This window comes from Dendroctonus ponderosae, unplaced genomic scaffold (genome assembly GCF_020466585.1).
Source record: "Dendroctonus ponderosae isolate FM_Combo_2020 unplaced genomic scaffold, Dpon_F_20191213v2 Dpon_F_20191213_4, whole genome shotgun sequence".
In the NCBI taxonomy this organism is placed as follows: Eukaryota; Metazoa; Arthropoda; class Insecta; order Coleoptera; family Curculionidae; genus Dendroctonus; species Dendroctonus ponderosae.
In genome coordinates, this window is record NW_026018611.1 from 7,818,945 (window position 1) to 7,830,226 (window position 11,282).

Sequence of the window (11,282 nt, forward strand, 5' to 3'; positions counted from 1 at the left end):
AAATATTGTAATTAACAAATTGTCTACACAATTGTTTTTTTTTCTTCATAGTGGTTTGATCAATGTATAATAATGGAAACTCGAACAAGTTTAAATTATTTAGAAAATATGCAAATAAACAAAATAACAGAAATGATGGAAACTTCACTTTTTATTACGAAAGCTTTCTGCTCTTGTAATATATTCTGTCGGAAAAAGCAAAAAAAATCGGTCAATTTTAATTGATATAAAAGGGCAATGTTGATGCTTAACCTACAGCGGAAACTCAATACTTTAAGTCAAGTAATTTATTAAATAAAAAAATAGCAACGATTAAAATTATTAATAACTAGACTTAACAGTAATATACTTAAATTAATACAAAATCATGAGAGTACAAAATAATAATAGATGTTAATTTTTCGTTTCTTCTGCTGGAGCACGGGCTGGTTTTTCAGTCTGAGTAATTGGAATGGTTTTATGCTCAACTTGCTTCGCTGCTATTGAAGGAGCTGTAATGATTAAAACTCCATCGCTGGACATCTTCGACTCTATCTTAGAAATATCGTAGCTACTGGGTAAAACGTATCTTCGGACAAAATGCCTCTGAATAGAACCGTGCTGGTCTTCTTTTTCTTCATGTTTGCCTTCAACGGTCAGAACATTCTCGCCAGTTATTTTGATGGTCAGTTCTTCTGGTGAAAATTGCTGAACATCCAAACTAGCCTGGAACTTATCCTTATCGGCCACCAAGGTAGATCCACTGTCGTTAGAAGAATCCCTTGATCTCCATCGCCTCAGATAACCAGCAGGAGTTTTTGTGATTTCACGCCGGTTCGGGTTCACAGGTTGTTGGAAATCCTCTGGGTCCAAACCACTACCAAAATGTTGGTCCAGAAGTCGAGATGTTCTGGCAAATGGGCACATTGATCTCTCAAAGATTAGCGGTAGGAAGACTTCCATTTTTTTTAAATTCAGATTATTGCACACCGTAAATACGTTTGTAAATATGAATCACACGATTAGAAACTCACTTTCAGTTCAAGTATTGCTTTAATGTAGAATCGTTTGGCGAATGATTATGAATGGTGTGGAACTGCTTATTTATATTTGAACAGGACTTGCCAGATAATTCGCGATTTATCGGTTAGCGGGTGTTTGAACGTAGGAGTTTATTCGAGAAGCGGCCAGCCGTCCATGAAATGAATAATAGTATTTGAATTGACCGACTAATCGTGACTAATGAAAACCTAATGTTTTCGACAATTTTTTTTAAACATTTTTGTTACTAAGTATATTAGAGTTAATTAAAAAAGTGCAGTTCATGATATCCTTTTAGCAAATATTTCATGCATGTGTTTATTGTCTAATTCTGTTTTTTGAATGTTCACTTTATTATTGAAATCAACTGCGGTTGAATCATGCACATAGACAGGAGGACAAAGATAACTCAATTTTTTTTTTGATAAATTTTAATGTAGCGTTTTTTACTCAAAAACATAATACACACCATGACAAAATGTGCTGCTTAGCATTTTTCGAGATCAATATATGGAGTTCAAGTTTGTATGATGTTTCAGTTAATATGTATGCGAAATCAATATTAATATGCGGATAAAATAAAAACTTTATAAGAAGCTAACTAGACTATTTTGCTAGAATGGTTTATGCAGAATCTCATTTTTGCCTTCTTTGAGCGCAATCGTTCTTAAAGTTACTAGATTTTTACATTTTAGGATTAAAAACGTTCCGAAGTAGAGCAGTTTTGCTGTGATATTCGAGTACCTACATAGGTATACGAAAAACAATATTCAGCTATAATATGAACAATTCCAATCCAATCTTTCTATTTGTAAGATACTTACCAACCTGAGAAGTTGGAATATTGTCTATTTTTACCTTAATACACAATTTATTAACACATTCCAGCAACATTTATAATAAAAGTCAGGTGAAAACTGTAACTGCCACTCTTTGAGTTGCGACCTGTCAATTTTCCAATAAATTCTAACTTTTAGACGCAGTTAATAAATTTAGAATATATTTATATAATCTAGAATGCATTTATTTGTCAGTTTACATTTTTTATGCTGCGCGGGCCGCCTCTCTATAAGAGCGATAAATAAATTTGTATGTTAAAAAGGGCATTGAAGAATATTTGGTGTCATTGTTATTATTATTATTAATTACTATGTATATTTTTTGTTCACATCTATTAAAGTGTTATTTACTTGCTCAGAAAGAAAACACAACAAAAAAACTTTTCATTTACAACAATAATGTCATTTTTCCACTCAACTAATTCTAGTTAATTAAATTATAATAGATACCGCCACCATCAAAGTCCGGTTTCCAGTTTGTTGCTGCATATATTCTTTGTCAATTACATCATAGGAATGACAGATGCTTCAACGTTTTAGTTTTTTCAAATTCGTCTCTTGGAATTCTACTTTTTACATGGTTAAAATGAGCAAAATCATTCAGCAATCAAACATAGAGAGTTTAAGAAGTGTCGGGTACGCGAATTAGTTAGTGCTTGTGTTGTGTAATTGACTATATTATATTATATTACAAATATTATTGAACATTAACGGGCCCCAACAGGCCTTCGGTACTTTTTAACGCAGTTTAATATGTACAGTACAGTAATCAGTACATATTTCCGTCCTTTGAGTAACCAAAAACGTAGAAGAAACCTTGCTCAAAATGTTCCAGATTCCAGAGTTTACATTGAAAGTTAGTGACTTAGAATTAAGTTACTTTAGTTATTCATACTCATTTTTGCGTTTTTACTTGCGTGTAGGGAATTCTTGATTACATCAAATATTCCGAATGTACAAAATACATGAAATATACAGGGTGTTTCAAGCCAAGGTGAAAATATATGTAGAAGAGAATTTTTAAGACGGTCGGTCGCTCCCTTAACACTTTTTATTAAGGAAAAAATCGACACAAATTTGAATGTTTTATATACGGTAACATCTAGTTCATTTCCACAGTCACAAGTCCAAATTTAGAAAGGTTTACTGTAAAAATCTCTTTCTAAACACAACAGTAACATATTTAATTTTAATTAAGAAATTAAAGTCAATAGTTTGCCAATAATTTTACATTCCCAATACAAGTGCATGACCAAGTCGACCGACTTTTTGAATGAACTTTTTACTTTACCTTTCGAGAGTTTGAAGGAATATTCTAAGTACTAAAATAAGTCCTTTGTCTTCCAAAAAGTAAAAACATTGAAACGGACGAGGTCAATGCGTTGGTTCCTCAAAATATCCCAAAAGAAAATAGTGAAGTTTATTGAAAAAGTAGGTCAAATTGGTCATGCACACATATAACATCTATTAGAAATTTCAACTAACTCAAAAGCTGTTGTGACTTTTTCAAAAAGGGTTCAAATCAACTTTTCACTTAAAGTGTGCAGTTCAGGACTGCATTCAGAACTCGCAGGCATACTTACCTTGAAACTTTCTTTGCCTCAAAGATACCTTTTAAAGAGATTCTTATCGTTAAAGGTTTTGAGCGTTTTTAGTACCTCTGTTTGCTAGTTTTAAAGTCCTTTTGAAATAGATTTTTTATTAAACTTATCGGCAAATTAGTGAGAGAATTTAAGTGTTTTTTAAATTGTTCATTCTAGTATTGTGAAACTGTAAGCTTCATAAAAAAATTGTACTCGATATTATTAAGCTTACAAATACAGGGTGTCCCTTAAGAACATGATCAAAAGGGTACTGCAATATTCTTTGAATCAAAAGAAGACGATCTGACCTAACTCTTATTAACAAAAAATGTCTGGCTCCTCTGCTATTGATGGTCAAAGTTTTTCAAAAAATTTATCTTTTTTAAAATATCGAGAGAATGGTACGATGTATTTATTTTGGTGATACTAGCTGTGCATGTGTTCTCATGTAAGACTCATATTGATGGAACAATCGAGTTGAGGCCTTTTCGAAGTGGTGAATTCTTGAGTGTCGTTATACAAAGACTACCAGAACTTTTTACTTGCTGGATGGAATCAACTCATTTTTTTTTGGTTGATGCACTAATAATTTTTTCACAATTTTGTGCTTTTTGTAAAATCTTGTAGCATTAAAATTTTTTGTACAGAAAAAAATATGTGTGTTTTCTAAACACTTAATAATGCTAGACATTAACAGCAGACAAAAAGCGCCGCGTAAACGCGTACGCTTTCACGCAAGTTGTCTTCGCAAAACCCTAATACTTTGGCCCTGTCGGTCACTTCTTCATTAGAAAAGGTCATTCAGAACGAATTTGTGAGATTGATTGACAATTATTTTATGCCTCGTATCACGATATTTGCAGTTAATATCTAACATTGTTAAGCGGCAAGAAAACAGAATTTGTGTTTTCGCAAAAACTATGAATGCTACTGCATTTTACAGAGCACAAAATTGTGAACAAATCATTAGTGCATCAACCAAAAAAACTTAGTTTGATTTCACCAACCAAAAAAAAGTTTTTTTTGTATCGCGACCCTCCAGAATTCTGCACTTGTCCAATGCGGATGAACTCGATTGTTTCATCGAAATATGAGTCTTACATAAGAACAAATTCAAAAACATTCAAACAATTCTCCCGACATTTCGAAAAAGATAATTTTTTTGAAGAACTTTGACCATAAATAGCAGAGGAGCCAGACAGTTTGTCAATAAAAGTTAGATCAGATCGTCTTCTTTTGGTGCAAAGAATATCGCAGTATCCTTTTGGTCATGTGCTTACGGGACACCCCGTATAATAGAGATTGCTTGCTAGCCTTTAAAACCTTTGCGTCCAAACAAGTCCATCCTTGCACCGACATGAAGAATTGGGTAATAAACTTCACAGAGTTTTTTCACAGAAAAGGAAAACACGCAAAAAACAAGTGTTAAGTAATACTTTATTTAAAACTTGAACAAACTTAGATATTTTAAGTAGGTATACCTATAAATAAATATCTGGATACTAGCATATCACAAATAAACCCTACTCTAAATGGATTTACAAATAATTTCTGCTAAGCAGATTTTAATCAAACATCGAAAAAAGGTTTCAAAGGACGTTTAAGACAGCTATTAAGCCTTTTTCTCTTCACTCTGGATTTGCTTCTGCTCAGCGTTTCTTACCGGACCAGTTAGAGAAATAGGTATTGACTTGCTCTGAATTTGCTTCGTATCCGGCATTTTGGGGGCAGAAATTTGCAAAACTCCGTCGCTGGATAATTTTGACTTCAACTTTTGGGCATCGCAACCTTCCGGGAGCACGTAGCGCCTTATGAAGTGACGCGAAATGAACCCATGCTCATCCTGCTTCTCCTCATGTTTACCTTCCACAATGATGGTGTTGTCGTCTTCCAGTTTAACAGTAATTTCTTCCGGTTTGAACTGTTGCACATCAACGTTGGCTTGGAATTTGTCTTTATCTATTGTGATGGAATTGTCTTTTTCCAAATGAGCTAGTTCATTCAACACCGTCCTAAGCGGATGAAACTCCTCTTCAGGGGACCAAAGAGAAATCCAGTTTCTGGATGATGGTCGGGAGTAGTCGTCGTACCACAATGGAAACATTGTTATTCGACAATAAAATTCACTCGGAACACCAGAAAATACTTAGCTTGTCGCTTAATTCGCTGTTTGGCTCGCTGTATTCAAATCTGTGTGGCTGTTCAGCAGGGCCCGTATTTATATTGAGGCGCATGGCATCTAGAATAATCACGCAATGGGTCGAAACGTCGACGAATAAAAGTGTGTTTACGGTTTTAGTTTATTGAGTCGTCGTTTTCCGGAATTTTTCTTGACTATGTGATTGGATCTAAAAGAAACAAATTTGTTGAATATGGATTTTCTTTGTAAACATCCTAAATGTGCTACCAAATAAAAATGTCAATGTTTTAATCAGAAAGAAAGCATTTATTCCAAACTAAGTGTCTTATGTTATAATGCGAATAAAAAATTATTTGCAATATAATCTGTAAATCCTGATAGTCAATTGTCTGGAAGTCTTTTGAAAGTTTTTATAAACGTTAGTCATGCGTTTTGCTTATAAAGTACAAACTACAATCAACTCATACATACTGGGGAATATTTTGTATGTATAAGTGTTGTTCTGTTGTTACTTGTTTTTTGATAGTGAGCTTATATTGGGGTCTTTTACTTTCGAAATTTCTATTTTTGTGTTGGTGAACCGTACTTACTATTTTATTTTCTTATGTTTGTATATTTACAAAAGTGTATTGTATAATTTAATTCATATTATACGTATTACAATTAATTAGAAACTGTTTCAAAATGTAGATATATTCTACTATTTTTTTTTAATTCACTTAAAATGTTTTCAGCTATTTAAATTTTGTTTTAAATTCTAGTTGCAACTTTTCAAAGAGTTTGTTTTCTTATAAAGATGTTTTGGTTTCAAAACGGTACTACAATAATTAAATATGAATGCTAAAGCTCGCTCTATGTTTTGTCTGGATCTAGAATAATCTCTAAACGCCTCGTGAAATTACTATCATTTTCGCGTTCAAGGCCTAAATGATATATTTGGAAAATAAATACCTGTTTAGAAACACTCGATTCTAAAATTAGAATTTTATAGATTAATTGAAGTGAAATTTCAATAAACTGTCTGCTACACGTGTGAAGAGTCAATATTTGTTTGTATGTACTGTTTTTGAACTTCCAGAATATTCTATCTGGAATGGGGAAGAAATTGAACAAAATAGGCACTAATCAATTTAAATCAATCGTTTTAACTGTAAGTTACAAATGAGTACCTACTCAAAGTCAATTACACAGAGAATGCATTTAATAATAAATTAACGTGATGAACAGTTAAAAATATATTTTTTGCTTCTTATGAAAAATATGTATTGAATTTTTTCAATGCAAAAACAACAGAGTTTGTTCAAAACAACTAGATATATTTCTAAAAATAAAAATATCTTTGTTTACGCAGACATTAATTTTCTTATCACATTTAATTGCCCGTTTGGCATTGTTTTAACGTGATTTTCTTGAATATCTACTTGTAAAAAGCCTACCTACAAATATGTAAATGATTTTCGACGCTAAACAAACATATTTTCGGGCATGTGCTTGATGTTTTGATGGATTTCGATGCTCAATTGGACGACAATTAAAGGAATGCGTATTAGTAGACAGTATGCAAATGTGTAAATTTCTACAGTTTTAATAATTAATTTAGTAGCGATCAATGCTTTTTAAAACGGTTAAAAAGCCTAAGAAAAATGCTATTATAAAGTTTGCTATTTTATTGCTATTATTGGTCGCACATTTCTGAAAATTACAAACCGGTTACTTTCTAGTCTCATTCCTGATCACATTTGATACGTTTATATTGGATATTTTGCTGAAAATAAAATATGTATATCTTTATTTAATTTGACACTAAAATATATCAGATTTTTTTGCATGTTTATTTGATTATTTTCATATGATTTTATTGAATACTTCGGTTTTTTAGTGTACAGGAGATATGTTGAAACAAATATCAAAATAATGTGTAGGTATTAGGTAGAAGATTTTAACGGTCAATTGGAACTGAAATAAGAAAATACGTAACAACATGCAAATATCCATATTTCCAGAGTATATGATGCGAATGCCAGTCGAATATATGTTTACGTTCTCAAACGTTTAAAATCGTTTAGAGCCGCTAACAAGGAGCAAAACTGGCCTCAAAACTCACAATTTACTTCAAACTGTAGCCTGTAAAATTGAGCATAATATGGGCGTTAGGAAATAATATTTTTATTATTATGATATTGACAAGATGGTTTGTGTTTATACACAGACACAGCAAATACTTTTCCACGTTCTAGAATCAGCGAGACAGTTCTTTTCATATCCCATTATTAATTGTTTGTGTATTTTATCAATTGAAGCAGCGTGCCCAAGTGAACAAACATCCTCGTGACGTATATGCTAGATTAATCTATAAACGACACGAACGTTCCCCGCTAGATATAAAAAGGGGCTTCGCCATTCGAGCAACAGTGCAGTGTTAACGAAAAGCTGAAGGCGAAGCGTTCAAGCGACGTAAAAGAGCTAAAAGTTCTAAAAGTGCGACTACCCTATAAAATTTATTCAAAATGTCTCTAGTGCCATTTTTATTCGATGAGCCTTTGTATCCATACATCCGACCATCCAGGATACTAAACCAGCAATTCGGTCTGGGGCTAGCTGATGACGATCTATTCCAACCACTTCTTTTGAATAATCGGCTGCTGGCAAGGACTCCAGCAGGATACCTGAGAAACTGGCACTCTCAAGCCGCCGCCCAAGACACTGGATCGACCATCAGTATGGATAAAGACAAATTTCAAGCCAATCTCGATGTGCAGCAGTTTAAGCCTGAGGAGATTACCGTTAAGGTTACGGGAGAAAATGTATTAACCATTGAGGGTAAACATGAAGAGAAACAGGACCAGCATGGCTATATCTCAAGACACTTTGTAAGGAGATATGTTGTTCCAAAGAGCTACGACATTGGTAGGGTCGAATCCAAATTGTCTTCGGATGGAGTCTTGACTATTACGGCTCCTCCCAGCAGCACAGAGGCGGTGGAGCACAAGTCTATTCCTATTGCTCAAACGGGGGAGCCTGCTAAACAACAACAGGCAGTTGAACAGAAAAAATAAAAATAATAACATTTCTGTTTAATTTTTGCATGTAATCCTACACTTGTAGGCTGGAGTATTTTCTTAAGTTTTTATTATGAGGATTCATTTTGTATTAGTAATTATACAGTTTAGGTCTAGTTAATGTAATTCTGAATCAATATTCGATTTTGTTCAGTAGCAAAACGCTTTGTAGTTTGTAATTACAATGTATTATCAATAAATTAATATTTCTAGTGATAAGTAACCATGTCTTTCATTTCCTATGCGACTTCCTTATCCTTCAAGTGAATTGCTTTTAGACAATTTTGAGTTTATTTGAAAATGTAAACATATTTAATAACTTTCAGTGCTCTTATTTAAACCCTGATTGATGGAAATTTATTTTTACTCTGTCTGCATAAACTTTCTGGAAAAAGGTTTAGCTTCATATTGGCAGGAAGTAGAAAAAGCAACAAACTTTAATAAGAATGAAATTTTGAAATCGAACGGAGCAGCTACTCTTCTACAGACTCCAAAATATCAAGAACTTTTATCCATATCATTCACCATAATCTTTCGGTTCTTCTATTCGATTTTATCATAGTGGTTTGATAGAATTCATTTCTAATCACAAAAAAATGTGCAAAATGCTTGTTCTTCTATATTATGGTGAACATACGCTTTTATCAGTGGTGTTTATTTGAAGTAAACTCATTAACATTAAAGTATTGTCAAACATTTTACAAAGGAATTATTTATTTTTAATTACTTTTATTTATTCTGGTGGAAATATTGTATGGTGCAGGTACGCCACAGCTAATATGGTTTGTTCGAAATACTGTCGAAAATTGTTTGATTACATATAAAATATCGTTTACACAATACATACAGATGTTTAGTTAATAGAGAGCTAAAAATTATGTTTTTAAAATTTTTATAGTTTCAAATTAACTTATTGTTAAAAGAACTGGAAATATAAAAACTAAGATAGATGGCCGTTTTAACTAAAATATCGATTGATTGGTGTGCACATAGTTTCGCCAAAAATTTGAATTCTTTGTAAAGTACTCGGAAATTGGAAAACGAATTATTTCATTATATTATTATATGAACTGACTTCTTCAATATTCAGCTAATAATGGACGCGTTTATATAACTCTTTCAAAAAGGATGGTCGAAACTTATGTTGATCATAAGAACAAGAGAAAACTTTTAAATTTAAAGAGCTACATGTGATAGATAAACAGGCGAATGAAAGTAGATAAGAACATAGAAGCAAATAAAAAGAATATTGAAAGAGGTTTAAAGTAGGAGAATGAAAGAACAAAATATATAGTTGTACTTCGTTATGGTTTTTTAAATTATTTGATTCTTTATTTACGCGAAAACTATACTCCAGGTTGTTGAGGTAGCGTACCAACCAACCAAAATACCTTTTTAATTTGATGCCGTCAAATCTTTCACTTCTGAATTCAATTCAATCGCGTTCTTGCCCAGTAGTTCGACATTACAAAAAATGAGCCTTGCACCTTTATTCTTCGAAGATGCGTTTATTTTTCCCCGAGCTTCCATCAGATATCCAAGTTTTTTCAACATGGAAAACGATCTGAGAAACTTTTATCCTTTCAAAGAAGAGCCATTTGCTAAAGAATTGCGTGGATGGTTAACAAAGCCGGTGTTGAAAAATACGAAGCAGTTCCAAGTAAATGTTGATGTGCAACAATTCAAACCTGAAGAACTCTCTGTTAAACTGCTTGGAAACAACACAGTGGTTATAGAAGGGAAGCATGAAGAGATGCAAGACGACCACGGATTTATTTCCCGACATTTTGTGAGGAAGTATCTGGTTCCAGACGGTTACGATATAAAGAAGATGCAGTCAAAATTATCTTTTGATGGAGTCTTGACAATTACTGCTCCCAAAAAATTAGACGAAAAACATTTGACTTATGTGAATATTCCAGTTATGCGTACCAATGAATGTGTAAATAATGGAAAAGGAGACGACTAAACACGATTTTATTCACTAGTTAGCTAAATACGTTTTTATGAATTTAGCAGAAATAATAAAAAATACCTATATGCTAATCTGCTGGTTTTTTTGTACATTCATTTTGAAAATTTAGTTATGTTCAAAGCAACTGTTTCTTCATAGAAAGAGCCTATTTTTTATTCTCCAAAAGTAGGACCATTTAAAATGAGTCGAATTTTGGTTTTTGCAATGAATAGAGGTGACACAGTATTGAGTACATATATTAATTCGTACCATTGACGATTTCGGAATCTCGACGCGTAGTAGTGGCGTATTCACTTTACTCACTATTAAACTCTAATAATGCAACCATTAGCCATTATTTAAGTGATATTTTTCAGCATTTCACCACGCACGTTTGTCATACATAGGAAAATCCCCACAAGTTTTGTCGAACCGAGTTACATTTTTTTTTCCGGTGAGGTTTGGGAAATGCTCTTTTATGCACTCCCAGAGCTGGTGGTCTGTCGCTCTGATATGTGTGGGACTCCAGCTAAGCTGTGTACCCACTAAAACCCTTTCCTCACCGCCGAGGTGGTGTTTGGCCTCGCACCGTGGTCATTTCTGTCCTATTGTGCCCTCGTACTTTTACTCCCTCATTATCCCTGTATATTCAATGAATTCCAGAAGAGTCTTGAGGGGAGTTCGCAT

General features: G+C 33.1%; 4 protein-coding genes and 1 long non-coding RNA gene across 5 annotated transcripts in view; 3 read left to right on the top strand and 2 right to left on the bottom strand.

Moving 5' to 3' along the window:
- Positions 1–272: 272 nt before the first annotated feature.
- LOC109537015 (protein lethal(2)essential for life) lies at positions 273–1,076 on the bottom strand. Its single transcript, XM_019903520.2, has one exon. The coding sequence runs from the start codon at positions 940–942 to the stop codon at positions 394–396; it is 549 nt and encodes a 182-aa protein (XP_019759079.1). The 5' UTR covers positions 943–1,076; the 3' UTR covers positions 273–393.
- A 1,171-nt stretch (positions 1,077–2,247) lies between these two features.
- The window catches only part of LOC125504250, a 24,581-nt gene continuing 15,546 nt past the window's right edge, over positions 2,248–11,282 (top strand). The window contains exon 1 of the long non-coding RNA XR_007281369.1: positions 2,248–2,715. This is a non-coding gene — a long non-coding RNA (uncharacterized LOC125504250). The remainder of the gene's footprint in view (positions 2,716–11,282) is intronic.
- On the bottom strand, positions 4,860–5,651 carry LOC109537156 (heat shock protein 27). The gene has a single exon (XM_019903758.2). The coding sequence runs from the start codon at positions 5,544–5,546 to the stop codon at positions 5,055–5,057; it is 492 nt and encodes a 163-aa protein (XP_019759317.1). The 5' UTR covers positions 5,547–5,651; the 3' UTR covers positions 4,860–5,054.
- LOC109537152 (protein lethal(2)essential for life) lies at positions 7,966–8,864 on the top strand. The gene has a single exon (XM_019903755.2). It carries the CDS (start codon positions 8,090–8,092, stop codon positions 8,636–8,638), a length of 549 nt encoding a protein of 182 aa, XP_019759314.1. The 5' UTR covers positions 7,966–8,089; the 3' UTR covers positions 8,639–8,864.
- On the top strand, positions 10,017–10,687 carry LOC109537124 (alpha-crystallin B chain). The gene has a single exon (XM_019903709.2). It carries the CDS (start codon positions 10,116–10,118, stop codon positions 10,608–10,610), a length of 495 nt encoding a protein of 164 aa, XP_019759268.1. The 5' UTR covers positions 10,017–10,115; the 3' UTR covers positions 10,611–10,687.